The sequence below is a fragment of the Durio zibethinus genome, chromosome 9 (assembly GCF_047325235.1).
Source record: "Durio zibethinus cultivar Kanyao isolate XHJ-2024 chromosome 9, ASM4732523v1, whole genome shotgun sequence".
NCBI classification, from domain to species: domain Eukaryota; kingdom Viridiplantae; phylum Streptophyta; class Magnoliopsida; order Malvales; family Malvaceae; genus Durio; species Durio zibethinus.
Window position 1 is genome coordinate 1,357,408 of NC_143170.1, and position 20,186 is coordinate 1,377,593.

Sequence of the window (20,186 nt, forward strand, 5' to 3'; positions counted from 1 at the left end):
CAAAATATTCGCTTCGGCCCGAACAAGGAGGTACAAAGCCCGTGAAATAAGCTATCCTATGAATCTATCCCTTTGGGTTTTGGCCCTATCCACTTTTTATTTATTTTTTTCATAATCTAATCCTTAGATTTGCTTATTATTCTTTAAGAAGGAATTAGAACCAAAAAAAAAAAAACCAGCTTGTTATAAGCTAATAGCCAAAAACCAAAGACTCACAATTATCGATTGCTTTGAATTTCGTAAGTCTCTTCTTCGGCCATGTTTGCTCTCTAGTGAAGATGTATGAGTTGAGCCCAATTAAGGTTTGAAGTAACCGTGCCTGGATATATAATCTAAAAGTACAACGCAGAAGGACCATCCATCCACGATGAATATTATATATAAAACTATGAACAGATATATTTTTTATTATAAAAAAAAATGGACTTTTAATTTCACATATTCTTAGTCTTAGACTTGTAAGAAGTTGACTCACTCCCCCGCCCTTACTACTAACTGGCAAAAACTTCATCTGCAGACCAAACTTTTTTACTACCCTTTTTTCCCTTTTGCTTTAAGGAAACTGTTCACCTCTTCTGTCTTAAAGCCTTTTTCCACATTCATTGTTTTATCTTTTAATGTTATGTGTTTTAAGTTTTTAAACAATAACTATAAAAATTAATTGTGTAAAACACAAATTAAAAGGTGTAAAACAAACAAATAATTTGCATTAAAAAGGGGAGAAAAGAGTTCAAAATATCTTTTCGGGATTTAGTAGACTTGGGATTGCAAGAGCTGATGGTTTATGAATACCAGTAGAATAAATCAGTTTTCTTTTTGTTCATCAAGGGAATAAATCATGTTAGCTTTTTAGTGGGAAAATGATATAAAGATTACAAAAGATGAAGAATAATTCCTTTGTTTATTCTCTCATCTTTAGTAAATCTGGATAAGAATCATATTTTATTGCCTGATTTTGAGGCATTGATGGTGGCAACTTTGTCATCATGACATCCAACTATGAGCTTTTCCATCGCATGGAAAAAGTTGGAAAGTGAAAAAGACCCAAGACTCCCCCACTCCCTTTCTCTAATCAATCAAAGGACTTTGACAAGAAAACAAATCCAACTAACAACAATCAACACATGAATCCAACCCCATGCCAAAATCAATTCCATAACCATAAACAACAATTATGCTCTCACATTCACATGCAAATGAAAACTCTTTCCTAGTTAAAAATAAACCACACCCTTGATTAAATTATTAAGAACCCCATTTAATTTATACTACTACTTAATTATAACGGAATCAAAGCCAGAGATGCCTCACAGATCAAAATCCACTAATTTCCTACTTATAACAGATAGAAAGTATAGTCTGCAAATTAAAATATATATTTCTTTTCTTTCTGTTGCTTTTCTTTTTTTTTTTTTCTTTTTATAAACTTCTGTTACTTTCTTTCCTCTCTTGCATCGGCAGTCACTTAATTTGGACCATTAGGTCGCATCCTGCGTATCCTTTGTGTCTTTCTCTTATCTCTTTCAAAGTTTTACATGTTTTGTTTTGCTCTGTAGCCTTTGCTCTGCTTTTACGTTTTTTCTCCAATGGCTACTCTTGGTGATATTGGGGTGTCTGCCTTGATCAATATTCTGATTGCATTTGCATTCTTGTTGGCTTTTGCTCTGCTGAGAATTCAACCGATTAATGACAGAGTTTACTTCCCAAAGTGGTATATCAATGGAGGAAGATCAAGCCCAAGAAGGGGTGGGAATTTTGTGGCCAAGTTTGTCAACCTTAATTTCCATACTTATCTGACTTTCTTGAATTGGATGCCTCAAGCTTTGAAGATGAGTGAAAGCGAGCTTATCAACCATGCTGGCCTTGACTCTGCTGTTTTCCTCAGAATTTACACTCTCGGGTACCCTTTGCTCTTGTCCTTCACTCCCTCGCGTTTATTTCCTCGTTGCTTCTTCTTAATATGTTGTTTCTGTTGACAGAAAGATTGAATTTTGTACTATAATTTGCATTCTTTCAAGTTATCCATATTGTCGGTCAAAAACTTTTGCCTTTTCTTTTCTCTTTAGAATTCATACTCTACGGTTATCAATTTTTTTTTTTTTTTTACTCTTTAATGTCCCTTTCTACTTGTCTTGGGTTCTGGCTAGTAGTTATTTCTTGAGGAAGTTCTGGAATTTGAAGGATAATAACCTGTAACAAAAAGAGTTTCAAATTATATTTATGTGATTGATTTTAGGAATCAAATCGCTTATGTTCTTTAAATTGGTAAAGTTCTTGTTGCCTATTCATTTGATTCGGTAACTCTGCCTTAACTATCAAAGCTGACCACAGTCTCTGGTTACCACCTATGTTAAAATCATAGTATAATTCTGTGTCAACTTATACATGAAGTGTTAAATTAAGTGAGGATCAGGGTCTCATTAGTTGCATTTATACGCCCTTTAGATGTTTTAGAACCTAATGTCCTCTTTATTTGGAGTATACGAATAACTAGCATTTTATATTTCAAGGACTACTATTGACTGTTGGATATCAGTTAAATTTAGCTGAAGATGCATTCTTGGCAACTAGTTGTAGAACAACTATCTGAAGCAGCCTTTTTACATGACTTAAGAGTTGTTGTAGTACTACTGTTCCTCATTCCTTTTGCCTTGCAACCTCCTGTTGGTTGCTGCATAGATTAAGCCTTGTTTCTATGACTTTGAAAGGATGAGCAGACTTCGTTCATGATGTTTCTTTTTGTACATCCAACTCTTAAATGATGGTTTTTACGGATATAGTATGTTTTATCATCTGGTCACCGTATTTTTCTGTCATGAAATCTTGATATTATTTGAAGTTGCTCATATATGGAGCTCTGTGGAATAGATGATTTTTTATGCATCTTCTCTGGGTATTATAACTCTAACATTATATTTTATTTATATTGTCTTTTCTTTTTTAAGAAAAGATGAAATTTCTTTAAATAATTTGCAGATTGCCTCCATAATCAAGAGCTTAAATCTCATGCTTTTAACTTTTTATGTTTTTGCTTCAGAACCTTGATTGCTGCTTTGATAATTGAAGAATTTATATCCACATTCAAGATAAGAGAAAGAATCTTTAATATCTTTGACCATTGGTTAACACTGTTGTTTCCTCTCGTACAGCTTAAAGATTTTTGTTCCCATAACAGTTGTGGCACTTCTTATCCTTATTCCAGTGAATGTGTCAAGTGGAACATTATTTTTCCTGAGGAAAGAATTGGTTGTGAGTGACATTGATAAGCTCTCAATATCAAATGTTCGCCCTCAATCTATAAGGTAAGTTTAGTATATCTTCAATAAATATCTCTTTGAGAATTTTCTAGCTTTTCTAATGAGTTGTGCTTGAATTTCAGGTTTTTTGTTCATATAGGATTGGAATACTTGTTCACAATTTGGATTTGTTACATGCTCTACCAGGAATATGATAATGTAGCAACAATGAGGTTGCATTTCTTTGCCTCACAACATAGGCGTGCAGAACAGTTCACTGTGAGTTGAATATTCTATTTTACTTTATTAGGAACAATTACAGCATATTTAAAGTTGAGAAGAAACTGTCATGTAGTTGTTGTCATCATTAATATTTGAGGATTGGGACTTTTTGTTTTTAACTTCAGTTGAATGACCTAGTAGAAATATCTGTTCCACTTCTTATAATGCTTAGATTTTGCTATTCAGTGGTTTATTCAACCATTTGTAGGTAAATTTTGGTGAATTTTACAGGTAGTTGTGAGGAACGTGCCACAGATTCCTGGTCACTCAATATCAGATTCTCTGGACCACTTCTTTAAAACAAATCACCCTGATCATTATCTTTGTCACCAGGTAATACAGTTCTTCTGCATAAGAATTTCTTGTGTTTTTAATTAGAGAGTAGCAGATGCATAATAAACATATAGCATGTCCTTGTCCTTTCTTATGGGGCTTTACTTGGCTATATAATTCCGGCATTATTTTTGTACTCAGGCAGTCTATGATGCAAACAAATTCGCTAAACTGGTGAGAAAAAGAAATAGGCTCCAAAACTGGCTGGACTATAACCAACTGAAGTTCGAAAGACATCCAGAGAAGAGACCAACTAAAAAGGTAGTGCACTGTGTATGCTTATAAACCTTCTTGGTAGCAACTTTAGTTATCAGCATTATGTTTTGTGTTGTTCTTTGAGATTTTTATCAACTTAACAAATCATCCAATACTTTATGCACCTGGGAATTTGATGCCTTGAATGCTTTCCACTTTCAGACAGGATTTTTTGGGCTATGGGGTGAAAGAGTTGATTCCATTGATTTCTACAAACAACAAATAAAAGAATTTGATAAAAAAGTAAGCTTCTGCTGCTGCTGCTGCTGGTTTATTCCAATGCATTCAATATTTAAATTTTCCACGTGTGGTTTAACCTAATTTCCTTCTGCATTTTCCTGAACCATTGGACTGCTCTGATATTCTGTCTATTGCATTGATTTTAACTGTCTCAGATGGCAGAAGAGCGCCAGAAAGTTGTCAAAGACCCAAAATCTATTCTTCCAGTTGCTTTTGTATCATTCAAATCACGTTGGGGGGCAGCTGTTTGTGCACAGACACAACAGAGCAAAAACCCGACACTGTGGATAACAAATTGGGCTCCTGAACCCCGTGATGTTTATTGGAGGAATCTGGCTATACCATTTGTCTCGTTAACCATTCGAAAACTAATTATTTCATTATCCGTATTTGCCTTGGTATTTTTCTACATGATACCCATTGCTTTCGTGCAATCCCTTGCAAATTTAGAGGGTCTTGAAAGAGTTGCTCCTTTCCTTAGGCCAGTTATAGAACTGTAAGTTAGCCTATCAATTCTTAGCTTGTAGATAATACTATTGTGATTTACCTACATGCATTTATTTTTTAGATGCGCAAAACATTCTGTGCTAAAATTCATCCTTAGATCTAGAACTAGGTTTTCATACTTATCTCTTTAGATCTCTTGCTAAATGAGAGTTTATATTATTTTGTATAAACTGTACTGTATACAACAATTGGGGCAACAAGCTTTTCTTTCATGCCATGTAGGGGTTATACTGTTGTTGTTTTTCTTCTTTGATAATTGCCTTAATTACCTGCAAAAGCAAAGTTATTGGAAGCTAAATAAAAGGACTAAATTTGAAAAGCTGGTACATTATATATATCATTTTTTTTTTCATAAGCTAAGAATTTTAGGACTTCTTCTGAAAAATAGTTTGTTGGGCTCCATTTAACATTATCATAGTCTCTGGAACTTAGGAGACTTTCACATAATGATATTATAGCCATTATAGAAACTTTCAGACTATAAATATTATTTATCATGCAAAAGATTAGTATTTTGAAACTTTATATATTGTTTCGGTATCCTCATAAAGTGTTAACTGAAAATGATATGCAGGAACTTCATCAAATCTTTCTTGCAAGGTTTCCTTCCTGGTCTTGCTCTTAAAATCTTTTTGTATATACTGCCTACGATTTTGATGATCATGTCAAGGATTGAGGGACATATAGCATTATCAACTCTTGAAAGACGAGCATCAGCAAAGTACTATTACTTTATGTTGGTGAATGTGTTCTTGGGGAGTATAGTGACTGGAACAGCTTTTCAGCAATTGCATTCTTTCCTTCACCAATCTCCAACTCAGTAATACTCCATGCATCTTTGGTGCTCTTTTTTATTTTATTTTAAGATTTTTTATAATTGTCTTAAATTGTTAATTTCTTTTACTTGGTATCTCTTAGTGTGACCTATGAATCTCAAAAGGAATGCCTGGTAAGTCCCTTTGACAGTGACCTCTGAATCAAGATCCCGTTGAACGGAACCTGACTACTATATATAGCAATCTTAGATGCACTCCCTAACAGTGACCCTTGGAAACATGGTGTAGTTGATATAAAAGATTGCTTTTGAGTTCCGACTGTCCCCAGTACCAAATAAGGTTTAATATGGGAAATCCTTTCAAATGTTAAACAGTGAGAGGAAAGTCCCTCATGTATTGATGTGGAGCCTCTCAAAGATGCTGAAATATGGGCTTCTTGTGATGCTGTGATGATGGTGGACCTCAATATCTAGGATGGAGCTGCCTAATATGGGGATAGCAATCCATCACGTGCTGCACCCCTTGCAAACTTTTTCAGATACGGACACAAGCACAAATCATGTATAGTGGTATTTAAAGTTGGTTCCAGAAGATTTTGTGGTGCCCGTTAACATTAGCAAGCTATGAATAGTAGTGAACTATGAAGACAGCAAAGAGTATTTAGTCTCTGAGAATTGTGCTTGTGATGTAGGGTAATAGCATGCCAAAATTGAAACATAAATTTAGCTGATAGCAACATTAAGTCATATAACTCATCTTTCATCCTGCAATCACTGTCTGCTTTGATTTTGTATTGTTTTTCTTTTGGGGCCAGTTTTGTTTTTTGCAAATTTTAGAATTTAGATGATGTGTAGTATACTGCTTTCATGATCTCTTATCCTATGTTCTTACCATTCTATTCTATTGCAGGATTCCTAGAACAATAGGGGTGTCAATACCAATGAAGGCCACTTTCTTTATTACGTATATAATGGTTGATGGATGGGCTGGTATAGCTAGTGAGATTCTCCGATTGAAGCCATTGGTTATTTTTCATGTTAAGAACATGTTTCTGGTGAAGACTGAACGAGACAGAGAAAGGGCGATGGACCCTGGCAGTGTGGACTATCCAGAAACTCTCCCAAGTCTCCAACTGTACTTCCTTTTGGGAATTGTATATGCTGTGGTTACTCCCATTCTTCTTCCTTTTATATTAGTCTTCTTTGCCTTTGCCTACTTGGTTTACAGTCATCAGGTTAGTTTATCTAAACTGCTTTTATATTTATATGCTTTCTGTGAGGTCTTTTGGTAGTTTAATCAGTTACTTGAAGCATACAATAAAATGTCTGCATTTTTTAAACTTAACTCTATTTAGGATGCTCGTAAGTCATAACTGATAAAAATTAATTCTCAAGAGGGAAAATGTCAACTAATATTTTCAAGATTCATTTGCAGATCATATTATTTTGTTGTGGATTTGGATTTTGTTTTTGTTTTAAGAGGTTTAATTTTATTTGTGATCTCATTTGCCATTTGATCATGCAGATAATTAACGTCTACAATCCACAATATGAGAGTGGTGCTGCATTCTGGCCACATGTTCACAGCCGCATAATAGCAAGCTTATTGATCTCTCAACTTCTATTAATGGGTCTGCTCAGTACAAAAAAGGCTGCTAATTCCACTCCTCTGCTTGTTATCTTACCCGTATTGACATTATCCTTCCACAAGTACTGCAAAAACCGTTTTGAACCTGCATTCAGAAAGTATCCCCTGGAGGTAAGTTCCATCTTTGCAAATAGCTAACTGGGCAAACAGGTTTTGTTTTTTCTTGTGTGAGGTCTGTCAGTCTTCTTTGGACTTTTGCAAACAACATTCGACATCTATCAGAATTGATCTCCTCTTTTAATATGTATGTAGGCTCAGCAATCAGTTGTTGGTTTTAGTAAAGAAGATGGAGGTTCCTTTTGGATGCACTTCTGCTTTTATGATCTTTATCTGGATGTGGTTTTATTTATCTCATAAGAATTGCAAATTTTGTCCAAGCATTGATCAAAGTTCTTTTTTCATCATTATTTTGCAGGAAGCAATGGCCAAGGACATAATGGATGGGACCACAGATACAGAACCTGATCTAAACTTAAAAGCTTTCTTAGCTGATGCTTACTTGCACCCAATTTTCCGATCCTTTGAGGAAGAGGAGTTGGTGGAGGTCAGAGTTGATAAAGTTAGAGTTGATAGACACCAATCTTATGCTGACAATGTCCAAACTAGTGATCTCAGTTCCCCCTCACCCCCTCATTATAGTTATCAACTCACCTCCCCACCCCAAGATATCAATCACCATGGCCTCCCACCCCTATACGCCTATAACCTCTCCTCCCCTCCCCATTATGGCTATCATTATGAAGTAGAGCCATGAACTTCGAGGGACTAATATGCTCAGGAGTCTTAACAAATTTGTCATATTTTTTAACTTACTACTAGGCATTGATATGATGGAGTCCTTTCCTTTACTGTAATTATAAAAAAAATTCTCCCTCTTTCTTCAAATTTGTTGGTAAATTTAAAAGTTTGGATCCTTTGCCATGCTTTTATGTTTTACCTTGACTTTATGCAACATTTCCTTTTAGCATGAGATTTAGGGAGCTTTCGGTTTGCACATCTGACATCATCACATCAAGTTGCAGAAGATTACTGAGCTATAAGTCCTATCAGGTTTTGGTCAGAATCATTTGTAAACTGTAACACTAATAACGACGTATAGGGTTTTCTGTTCCAGCCAGAATCCTCGCAAAAGCATGGCCTTTCCCTATTTCCATTTGGCCTTGAAGATCTCTTATCTGGACTGTACCAAGGGACTTGATGACCATATTCTTGAGTTTGTGCCCATACGGAGGTTTTTCGTTTTTTTTTTTTTTGGCATTCCTTCACTCTTCTTCAAGCGTGGGATTATACTTTTGTGAATTGTAAATGAAAAAAAATGCATAGATGAGCTAGGTAAGCGTGTAAAATCTTTATCTAAAAAGGTTACAACAACTTCAAGGAAAACGTCACATTTTGGCCATCCTCCATACCCAATCCTCTTATTCCAGAAAAAAACCAAAAATCATAGCTACATAAATCATGGTTACAAGCAATAGGGAAAATAGAAGAGGATAGATGATGCCAAAAGGTTCGTTTTCTATGAATTTCTAAACTTGAATTTGATCTTTGATTTTGTTTCTCTATATTACAGATCTCCACAGAATTACAACAGAAAATAAATACATATGAGAAGAACAAGCTAACACTAATGACACTTGAAAGAGGAAGTGGAAAGGGGAAAACTGAAAAGAGGATAATTTTTTATGAACCTAAGTCATTGTCCAATGTATAAGGAAGCTACTGTACTTCTAGGCTTTTGTTGCTTCTAGTGGAGCTGCAGTTTTGCTCGCGGTAATTTGCTCATAGAGATCTCTGATCTTCAATCCAACAATGGTTTGGAAGAGGCCGGTTCCATTGTTACTTCCAGGGAAATCAGCATGCTTCAACAATTGCTGGGTGACTTCTCCATAGAACTTGGTAGAGATGTTGCTCAAATGGCTTTCAACATAAATAAGTTCATCTAATCTGTCAAATTGCCCGTCCATCTCGAGAATAGAAACCTAAAGAGAAGCAACAGAAACAGAAACAGAAACATTGGCATTAAAGAATTAAAAAAGTCTGGAATTTGAGTTCATTCAAGAAAAACTGAAAGTCTTATCAAATGCTGTCGAGAAGAGCTAGCTAGAATATAATGGAGAAGGCATGTAAAGAATACCTCGTGGCCGAAGTAAGTGTCAGGGCCATAGAAGAATTTGATGCCAGGGTAAGAGCAAGTGAGCTTCCTTCCACATGGTATCCATGAGATGGTTGAGCCTTCATCAAACAGGTAAACTGGGCTGAAATTCTTCACCCCTTCTTTCATTATCAACCTAACTCTCAAAACCTTCCCTTCATTGTCGTCCGGAATGAGCTGAGTTGGCAGCACTTCAATTACTGCATCAGCATATTGCTTTTGAGAATCTGCACCCACCAAGCACAATAACGATTAATGTCTAGGTACTATTCTAACAAAACAAGACATTGTCACATAAATTGTTAATTGTCTAACTTTTGTATACGAATAAAACATCCATAGCAATACGAGATTTGACAAGGTTGTAAGCAAGTTTGTATACTTCTACCATTGTTTGGTCTGATTTTGCTGGATTCACCTGGCTCTAGGGGTTACAGCAGCTCAAGCACGTAGGCTTTATTTGTACAAATGGGATTCCTTGTAAAAAAAAAAAAAAAAACTAAATATTGAAAGGGAAATATGTAGTGTTTTTACCGATATAGGCATCGAAATCGGGCTTCCTGGCTTCAATACTGGCTTTAATGCTTTCAAGGCTGTGTCCTCTCTCAGCCATGTCCCTCTGCAACGTTTTCAACAAAGTAAAATCACACTAATGAACAAAATCCTGGCATTGAATTTGCAGAAATTTTGACATTAGTGCACATGTAAGTTAGTCACCTGAATTTTCCATGCAAATTTGACCTCATTGCTGATGTCCAAATAGATACTGAAGTCCAAAAGATCCCTCACGCGTTCGTCGAACCTATATATCAGGACAGGGAACTCATTAACTGGGTAATTCTCATAGTTGTTGTAGAATGGAAAAAAAAAAGTACTAAAATATACTAGAAATAAATAAAAATTAAACTAGTAATAATGTAATATGCAGTAGACCACCAGTAGTACAACTGTAACACTATTGGCATTGACTAAAAGGCCAGTTCCAAAGTTACTGAGCTCAAGCCAATGGCTATAAGGTACAATACAAAATTCATTGCGTAGCATCTCTTTTCTTTTCCCATCTTGAGTCAGAATTCCTGGTTTGATATGGTTACCGCGCCGATAGGCATGGAAATTCACTAAAAACAAATAATAGAGGCCGAAAGCTTTTTCTGAGAAGCTATAACCAATAATTACAATGGCCCAAAGTATTCATTTAGGCCCAACTGGCTTAACAAAGAACTTTCCAAAAAGTCAAAACTTATCAGCCAATCGATTTTAATCAAAGAATGCAAAGAATGCATGGGACTTTGCTGATTAATCTAAATTCTATAGAATAATCCAAATTGAATTAACTTTGACATTCGGGTTTGGAAACAGAGAAAAAAGAGAGTTACTTATCCCAGAAAATTACAAAATCAGTTTTATGGAATCTTCTTTTTTTCATCAGAAACTGCCAAAACATGCGGGAGAAGGATAGTTCCAAATTTTCATGAACAGATGTATGGCTGAGAAAGAGAGAGAGAGAGAGAGAGAGAGAGAGAAGGAAATAATGAATGGCTCTAGTTTCTAGTTTTTGACTTACATGGGGTGCAGTCCTTCGATGACAAGGATCTTTGGAGGCTTAATGAGCTCAGGAGGATCCAAGAGACCAGTAACATGGTTGTAGATAGGCTTCTCGACAGCAATACCACTCTTGAGAGCCTTAACTTGCTCATGCATGAGGTCGAAGTTGTTAGCTCTTGGGTCAAGTGCTGTCACTCCCTTCTCTTTCCTTCCTGTTCGGTCAAGTGAATGGTAATCATCTAAGCATATGACAGTGGTCATATCGCTTATGAGTGTGTTTGAATCAGGGTTGCCACCCTTCGGTGGCTCTGCTGCACCACCAAACACACTAGTTAGCCTCCTCATGAAGGTACTCTTCCCACATCCTGAGTCTGCAGCCAAACCAATCACGACTGTTTGCGAGTCACCAGCTGAGCAGGTTATGACACATGGGCCGCAGCTGCTGCTACCTCTCTTGTTGGTTCGCTTGCCAGTGCTGTAGAAAACTACCTGCTTTTGGTGGAAACCTAAGTGGGTTTTTGTTGGTGTGGAGATTGAACATGTAGAATTGAAAGATTGGGAGGTGTATACTGTGCAAACTGCCATTGCTTAGCTCTCTCTTGTTATGTCTACTCAGAAAGGGAATTTAGAGAGCTTCGAGGCAGGGAAGAGAATGTTAAAATGGGATGCCCTGGCAAATTGTTTAGATGGTACTGAAATGCCACATAAAAACGAGTTTGGATTCTTGTCCTTTGATTTCCAAGGAAAATGGTGTTGAAGAAAACAGATGGCAGTTTGTAAGGAAAGGAAACAGCTTAGCTATGTGGATGGAAAACTGATGTGTTTTTTGTTTGTGGGTTTCTATGACTAACCCTAGTTTTGGACAAAGTCTGGAGCTGATATTAAGGTGGGAATGAAAGGGACTTGAATGGGCTTGAATTGGCAGTGGAAAAAAGGGTCATTTCAAAATTCAATTTCGAAAGTATATATACTAGATATTCAGTTAATATTATAATGGGAATTCTGGATGAGTTGGTGGCTATGATATGTGATAGAACGTAGGGGGAATGGACTACGGTGAAGCTTGATAGCTATTTGTTTTAGTTTGGATATTTGTAATGCCACGTGGCACAAAGGGTGTGGTTGGTTAAAGATGAGGGTTTTGGGGTGTGGAGTGGCGGAGGTGACGGCAATTCATTCTTTGGACCATTCTTTGGAATATTCATTTTCACATCCACAAAAAATTAAAGGAAATAAAAAAAAAAAAAAATTACAGAAGGAACAGCCTATGGTTTGCAAATACTTTGATGGCGCTATTGATCTTTGCAGCTGCATGTTTTATGCAAAAATAGAATATGAAGCTTTGCCAACCTTATATCAAAATAGTTTAAAATAAGTCAGTAAATAATAAAATACTACTGGCAGCGAGACTCATAGACAGCATACATCTTTCACCCAAGTTGACATTATATTATTTTTAAAAAAATTAGGTTCTTTTTCACATTGAAATTATCAGTATTTTTATTTTATAACAATCGAAATTGAACATTCCCACTTAACAAGTCAAACACAACTCATATTTTTTATAACAAAAAACATTGACAACAATATTAAAATTTAAACGGCGGCATAGAATTGCCTCTGATTTAAATAACATTTTAATCTATTATTTTATTATAATTGGGAACATATACACACTTATACTTCTGACTTACACGTAAAGAAATTGGAAGCCAAGAGGAATTATTAAACAAAATAAAAAGAAACAGAAGCATGTTGTTTTACAACTGGTGGGTGTGCTGATGGAGGCGACCATTAGTTTTTCAACAATTTTTATATCATTTAAATTTAGCTTATATATATTTCATGTCCTTGAATATTAAAAATATTAATTAATTTAAAATTGATCTCAAGTTTATTATATTTATTATTATAATTATGTATTAAATTACTTATTTGCAACATTAAACTTTTGTAATAAAATAAAACTTTTCTTTTCAATTAAGCAGCAGCACCAACAATTTCAGTGGAAGAAAATAACATCTATATTGTATCAGGCAAACACCTTTTTAGGTTGTCATATCAAACAAATGAAACCGATCTTTGACTATAGTGTTCTATCACATGGAGCAAAACCTTTTTATAAGACCTCTATATTTGATAAATGAAATGGATCCTGACCTATTTGATGGGGGTGTACCGTTAATGCCATGTCCAGTACTTAAATGCAGACCGGAGAATTCTTGGTTCAATCATTTACACTAACTGCGACACCACTATGCTCTTCACCGGGTGCAGCGTCACCTCGACCACCTGTCTTCCTTATAGGTAAACATCGTATTATGCTAAACAAAAAATAAGAAAAATCCACTTAGCATAATTCTTATATTTCTTGAATTTTTACCTTTAGATCAAAATCAAAGAGACAAAGATTAAAAGTGCTATTTTGATCCAAATTAATCATGAATTTAATTTTGATTTAATGATGAAAAATGTAAAACTTACTCTAATGTAAGTAAATTCTTACTAAAAAAAAATCAGGCGAGGTAAAAGGATGGTGAAGAACTGGAAATTAATTGAAGACCTCTCTCTCAAAGTAAAACTGCAACATCCTAGATACATACAAACCCATTGTATCAATCCATACAACAATCACAAAAAGACAACACAATATTTATAAGGTAAAAAATATATATACTAAACTACACTGAGATTTGGCATCAGCAAAATTCCAAATAGGAGGACCGCAGCCTCACTTCACATCTCACTTGTGCCCCCTAAAGTACAAGTAAATTTTCTGCATAAACCACCAACGAAAGAAGGCAAAACTCAGTCAAAATGAAAATAAATATCAAGGCAAAGTAGCAAAACGTGCAAGAAAAATCATCAAGGGTGCCAGAAGCTACGCATTCAAAAATATAAAATGGTTTTATTTTATTCTGAGACTGGTTTGATGAACTCTACCACATCATATATTTATCTTTTCAATTTTCACAGATTATCAACAACTTTAAAAGCTACTAGAATGGGTTCAAGTGCAACACGACAATAATTATATGTATTATTAGATGTCAGATGAGAAGAATGAAAACTACAAGAAACTTATCTTACCAACAAGGATAATTAGTGTTGAATTAACTCTTAAAGAGAAAAATCAGATGGCATAGCCATATCATATATATTTCAATAAAAAAGACAATAACTTATAACAGTTGCGAATCAAGAGATATGGTATCTCCAACCTGAATAACCCACAGGCTTAACAGTGACTCCAAGCAAAACAGCCCAAAACCAACAAAGAAGAAAATCTGTAAAAGTACAAATATATTGGTTAAGCCCAAACATTCAACAAAATAATGTTGTAAAAAAAGTTGGACTCCTTCTGCAGCAAAAGCATCCATGTATGATCATATATCACTCATTACTCTCCTCTGAAGTATATTGTCCAAACAATGGTACAAAATTATTAAAATTATATTTGTCCATAAGAAAATTTTTTATTTGAGATTGGTGAGAAGAATGCACATCCTTAATTCCTATAACTTGCCGCTAATAAGAGAACTAATTCCATCAAGAAAAAGTAATACAACTTACCCCTGCCACCATATGATTAGATATAACATCAATTGCCGCCAGGATACCACTGCAATTAGAGAAAATAGAAAAAAAATAGTAACTTTAAAATAAAAAGTTAAAAGTGTGATTCGCTAGAGGCATTAAAAGATACAATCATAAGAACATTCCAACAGCTAATAAGCGGCACTTTGATGAGGCAAAACTGAACAAAAAGGTTCTAGAATGTCCCAGTCAATAGCAGTGTCTATAACAGCAGCTAAAAAAGCCTGGAGCATCTGTATAGTCAAATGCATTTAAAACATAAATCACAACAAAGTAACATGTACATGAAATTGCTAGGACAACCAACAAATTTGCCAACTCAAAGGTCCTTCTGACTACAGGCACAAGTTAGGGAATGAAGAACTTACGTTAATGACTTCCCATGAAAGACAACAGGAGGAGCTATTGCAGCAAAAATGCAAAACCCAAGATGAAGCTACACAAGCAAATAGACAGGTTAAACAAAAATCAACCACAAAGAATATAATGCCTCGGCTGATCACAGCTAAGCTCACCAAGTAGAACATGAAAAACCAACCAAAATTCAAGGCACTATCTGTCCTGCAAGGTGAAACAAAATACCCAGCAGAACAACCATCAGCACACCAAAATTTTTAAATTTTCATGCTACAAACAGAATATTTGAACCAATCACTATATATTTACCTCATTGCTCGGTAGAGAGGTCTGTACCACAAAACATAAGAAAGAGGACATCCAAGCAACATGTAGATTATAGCAAGGAAAAAAATTTTAACACCTACAATGTATGAACCAAGTTAGAATATAAACACTATTGTATGCCTAGACCAAATTCCACAATAAATGCAAAATATCAAAGAATCAGAAAATACTTACCACCGCCTTGAATCCAACAGACAATTACTGCAATAACATTAAAAACAAGACAAAGAACTATGCCTGGAACGATAAAATCAAAGCATGTCAGTGATACCAAATAAAGAGGAGGTGGTGGGAAAAGTGTGAAGTTTTCAATTATTGCCAAATACTGTAAAAAATATTACATACTATAACTCTTAAATGAAGATTCAAGGATGGTTTCAACATGAGTTTCAGGTTTAAACCAAAAAAAGATTAAAAGAAAAACTACTTTGAATCTTGTTTAGTTGTGATGCTTCAGCAAGATTTATGAACATGAAATTGCCCAGAATTATTCACAAGCATGTATGCACAAAATAGTAATATTATTAAGTATTTGAGGATTAAACAAGAAAAGGACTCTTTTAGATTATTTGAGTAAAAAAGAAATAAAGACAGAAAGGTACTATAACAATAAAATTCAGTGCAAACACTTGTACCCATAAAATCTACAAGATAGTCTTTTATATAAAAACTTAGATAATTAACATTAAAAAGCAAGGATGCATAAGATTAGCCTCCATACCTAGCCAACTTGCGAATGCAAGATATTGCAGCCTCTGAGCATGAACCGGTATCTCATTAGCTATATCATGATGTATGATTGGGAAAACCGGTGGCCAATTTTTATCTTCTGTAGGAACACCAGCTGATATGCCATGAATGAAAAAGAGAGAACATTTAGGACCTTACCCCAAAACTTGAAAAGAAAGGAAATGTAAACGGTTGCTTGTGCTCCCATCCTCTTACCTTGGGAAACAGCATCTTCCCTTCGCTTTATGTCCTGAGAAATAAAAATGAAAAAAAATAAATAAAGAGCAAACTAAACTCAAAACCCATAAGAGCACTTAATGCACTGTCCATAAAAGGAGGCTTTACAACATATAATTCAGTCAATAAGTCTTTATTTGACAAGAAAAAAAAATAAAAGAGCAAGTGATTCACACTTTTAAACAAGCACCAAGTTAAAATTAACCTTTTCCCTTCTTTTAAGATCCGCTTCCCAAGCTGCAAGCTCCTTTACTCTTTTCTTCGGATCCTGTAATTAACAACATCAATACAACAAAGTAATCAGTCATCCCATGTGAATTCAAGCTATAGAAATGAACAGGAAATGGAACCTTCATTACATTCATTGTATCCAGTGGTATATCCACTTTAGCATCATGTTTCTGCCCAAAGCCCAGAGATGCCGGTGGTCGTGCAGGTGCGACAGCATCACCATTCTGCAATGACTAACAATAAGTAACACCAAAGAGCACAGTAAAATATATTTAAATTTAATGCACATCCAAAAAACAAAACACAAACAAGAAATAAGATAGCTACATCTGTACCAGAGATATAAATCATGCCAATTAAGCATGATTAAGCATTAATTATCCAGAGCTCATCACTTAAACAAGACATAAACTATGAACATGACTAGCCTGTATCAGGCTATCAGCGTTATTACATAGATGGTCACACGGTTGGTAAGGAAGAACCATCTTAGGCTCAAATCCGGCTTATATTAATCTTCTATAGTCCTTAAAATTTCAAATACAGTAACTATTTTTGAAACTACAGTCCATAAACTTCAATTTGTAGAAATTTTCAGGTTTATGAAATTACAGCACCCTACTTTCACAATGGCTATCTGTCACATTGCTTTTCTTTCAAAGGAAATCAAAAAACAAATATGGAAACAAATTTTTTTAATTACATTTTAAGGTTAAAAATAAAAGCCATTTAACGAAAAATATACACTGAAATCTCGCTTGTTAAACCATATAAACAAAAGTTTTTCCATTAATTGCAATTAGATCCAGACTTCCCGACACTTAATTCCCAAACTACCCCTGAGAAGTCAAGAAACCCGACGACCGCAAAACGTATACAGAACAAAAATCCAGATCTGAAATGGGCAAAAAAGAAAAAGTAAAAAACAAAAAAATGAAATTCAATACCGAAAATGGATTGACTTCTTCTTCATCGAAGGGGTTAGGATCGTGGTGGTGATTCATTCTCTCTCGGTTTCAGATCCCAAAATTTCTCCAAACTTAGGCCAAATTTTGTTGAGTGGGTTTCCAGTGGGAGAGAGAAACACTACTTTACTCTCTTGTAAAGTAGCTTTGGCTTGTGACTTGTGAGTAACGCGGGATATTGGGATATTAGATGTAATTCTAGATTTGCCCTTTATGTTTGAAATAATTACGAGTTGGGCTTGCTTATAGCTGGATATTGTGGTTGTTCGAGGCGGTACCAGTGTAATTGCACCTTAAAACTGGAAAATCAGCGGTTGCCACGTTAAGGAGTAAAGAGGCGTGATAATCACGTGTTTTCAGCTTCGGCGAGCGACGGTTGGTTTGGTTGCCCTTGCATTTTCCGTTCAGCGGTTCAGCTATGAAGAAAGGTCACTTATTTGAATTATTATTACTTTTTAATTAGTTAAAATTAAGGTTTAAATTCTTTTCAAAAGGTCGTGTGATTCGAAGAATTTTTTTTCCTCGTTAGTACATGTCGTAATAAAAATGCAAATTTTAATTTTAATGAAACAGATATGAAGTGAAACTAGCAAATGTAATTGTGATTAAAAATATTAATAAAAATTTGAATTATAATTAAATTAATTGACATAATTACAATTAAAAATAATATTCATAAATTTAACTCTTATACTAATTTTTTTTATTTTTAAATTACATTCTCCTTTGTGAAAAGAAGTTGTTGATATAATAATTACTACTACTAATTTTTGTACTGCAATCTAAGCATCATGATTGATTAGTTTGAATTCATGAAGGTGTAGTTGTGGTTTTTCCATGAACCGATTGCATACCTCCCATAAATTCAAAGTTGAAAGTTGTTCCGATCCACGAAGTTTTTAAGTAAAATTTGGTTCGAGGAAATTAAAAAAAAAAAAAATTTGGAATTTTAATTGTGAATATTTTATTTTTAAGTTCGATTTAGAAATATTTAATTTTTGAGAGAAATTTTAGATTTTTAATAATATTCAAAAATTTTTAAAATAAAAAATTCAATTTTGCTTATAATATTTTATGATTTTGGATAAAAAATTACTTCAGTTTCACATTTAATTTGAATAAAAAAATTATTTTTTTATCTTATTCCTTTAAAACGTAACGGCCTGATAATGAAATTAATTTTTAAAAAAAATTAATTATGGCATTTATAATGAACAAAATATAATAATTATTTTTTATAATTTTTTTTAATATTCATACTCTATTACTATGCTTATATTCTTAAAAAAGCAGAAATTATTTTTTGCGTGACTTATATTCAGACTCTATTACTGCATTTGTATTTTAAAAGCACAATAGTTGTTGCTATTTATTGTGTTTCTTTGAAATAAACACAATATTTGATAACAACTAAATGACTGTAATTATTATACATGTGTCAATAATAAAAAAGGATATCCTAAAAATCACACTTTCTCTTAAGGATCATATATATTTTTTTAAATATAAGATTTTATGAATTAAATAATCTCTTAAAAAAAAATCTCAAGTAAACTTTTTCTTCCTCCAAACCGACATATTAAGAAAAGGGTTAATGTTCATAAGCTGTAATGAATTTTTTATTTCTTTTAAGAGAGATTGATTCAATAAGACTTAAAAAAATGAATTAAATCATTAGATTGATGACTTTTTTTTTTCCAAGTCAAAAGAGTTTATTAGTTAACCAAAGGTTACAAAACTAAAATAAATTAAAAAAAAAAAAAAGGAGTAAAGAAAAGAATCTAATGTTGCAAATTCAAAATAGATTGACAAAACACCACACTCGTTGAAGCACACTTTCTGTCATCAAATATCCTTTTAAATTAAAAATTCCTCTAAGGCAAAAATTCCATTCAAATCCATTACATTTGCCCACAAATTATTCATACCGATATCCCACACAGCAAAAATATTAATCATCACACTATCAAAATCCTAAACACTCATCACCCTTAAATCTAAAAACATCTGACGTTACAGAAAAACAAAGGCATTGAAACATAATTTTTCCAAAACCACCACACAACCCCCCAATGATAACTTTCTAACAAGAAAGTCATAATCTCAAATATCTTTTAACTATTAGCATCTCACCTTTATTAAAATTTACCATTTTTTAAAAAATTTCTCCCGGTTGCCATCCTGCCCATCCGTCTAAAATTCCAAGACAAAATCTCATATACAAAAATCAAATCCACGCCAACACATACACCCAAATTTCAAAAGAGACAAAGAAGAAACAGACTTGAAAAATTACAACTTCCTCCACTCTCTAATTCTATCAACTTACCCACAATCACTTCATCAATCATCTTTTTCAATATGCATGTAATAATATTATTTTTTCTATTTATTATTGAAGTGATTGTGGGTAAGTTGTAACAGCTATGCAAAAGTTTAATGCATGTAATAATATACAAATATATATATTTTTTTTTCTATAGAAAAGTACGGTGAATCTTTTAAAAAATAAAATTAAAGATACTTTCTATATTTTTTTTTGGTAATTCTTTTTGCTAGTTGTTCTTCTAAGGTGACGTGACAAGCAACCTATTCAAAAAAAATCTATTTCGTTACGGTCCGAATCTTATAAACTTAATTGAGCTGACGCAAGAAACTAATTTTCCTTTTTATCATCAAACAAGGAAAGAAAAGAATGGTTTCGGTACAAAGTTATTCTTATTCTTCTACCAAAATGAGAAGTTTAAAAAGATTTTGTTAAAAAATAAAT

At 33.9% G+C, this 20,186-nt stretch overlaps 3 protein-coding genes across 5 annotated transcripts; 1 reads left to right on the forward strand and 2 right to left on the reverse strand.

The window, feature by feature from the left end:
* The first annotated feature begins 1,451 nt into the window (after positions 1-1,451).
* On the forward strand, positions 1,452-8,205 carry LOC111304329 (hyperosmolality-gated Ca2+ permeable channel 1.8-like). Of its 3 annotated transcripts, XM_089765262.1 has the most exons (12): positions 1,452-1,900; positions 3,150-3,302; positions 3,380-3,515; positions 3,750-3,851; positions 3,993-4,112; positions 4,269-4,349; positions 4,502-4,842; positions 5,428-5,673; positions 6,539-6,863; positions 7,154-7,387; positions 7,529-7,568; positions 7,692-8,205. In XM_089765262.1, exons 1-12 carry the CDS (start codon positions 1,587-1,589, stop codon positions 7,739-7,741), a joined length of 2,142 nt encoding a protein of 713 aa, XP_089621388.1. In that variant the 5' UTR covers positions 1,452-1,586; the 3' UTR covers positions 7,742-8,205. The 3 variants fall into 3 exon arrangements, with proteins under 3 accessions (XP_089621388.1, XP_022756611.2, XP_089621387.1); XM_022900876.2 differs by lacking the exon at positions 7,529-7,568; XM_089765261.1 differs by having other exon boundaries at positions 7,529-7,777.
* A 566-nt stretch (positions 8,206-8,771) lies between these two features.
* Positions 8,772-12,323, reverse strand: LOC111304319 (phosphoribulokinase, chloroplastic-like). Its single transcript, XM_022900864.2, has 5 exons — positions 10,993-12,323; positions 10,146-10,230; positions 9,963-10,047; positions 9,411-9,655; positions 8,772-9,255 (listed from the first exon to the last, which is right to left on the reverse strand). Exons 1-5 carry the CDS (start codon positions 11,556-11,558, stop codon positions 9,004-9,006), a joined length of 1,233 nt encoding a protein of 410 aa, XP_022756599.1. The 5' UTR covers positions 11,559-12,323; the 3' UTR covers positions 8,772-9,003.
* A 1,184-nt stretch (positions 12,324-13,507) lies between these two features.
* On the reverse strand, positions 13,508-17,836 carry LOC111304338 (secretory carrier-associated membrane protein 4-like). Its single transcript, XM_022900887.2, has 12 exons — positions 17,399-17,836; positions 16,580-16,675; positions 16,426-16,488; positions 16,200-16,233; positions 15,976-16,098; positions 15,429-15,491; positions 15,237-15,330; positions 15,086-15,131; positions 14,939-15,006; positions 14,547-14,595; positions 14,195-14,260; positions 13,508-13,749 (listed from the first exon to the last, which is right to left on the reverse strand). The coding sequence occupies exons 1-12, from the start codon at positions 17,453-17,455 to the stop codon at positions 13,717-13,719; spliced, it is 792 nt and encodes a 263-aa protein (XP_022756622.2). The 5' UTR covers positions 17,456-17,836; the 3' UTR covers positions 13,508-13,716.
* Positions 17,837-20,186: the final 2,350 nt, after the last annotated feature.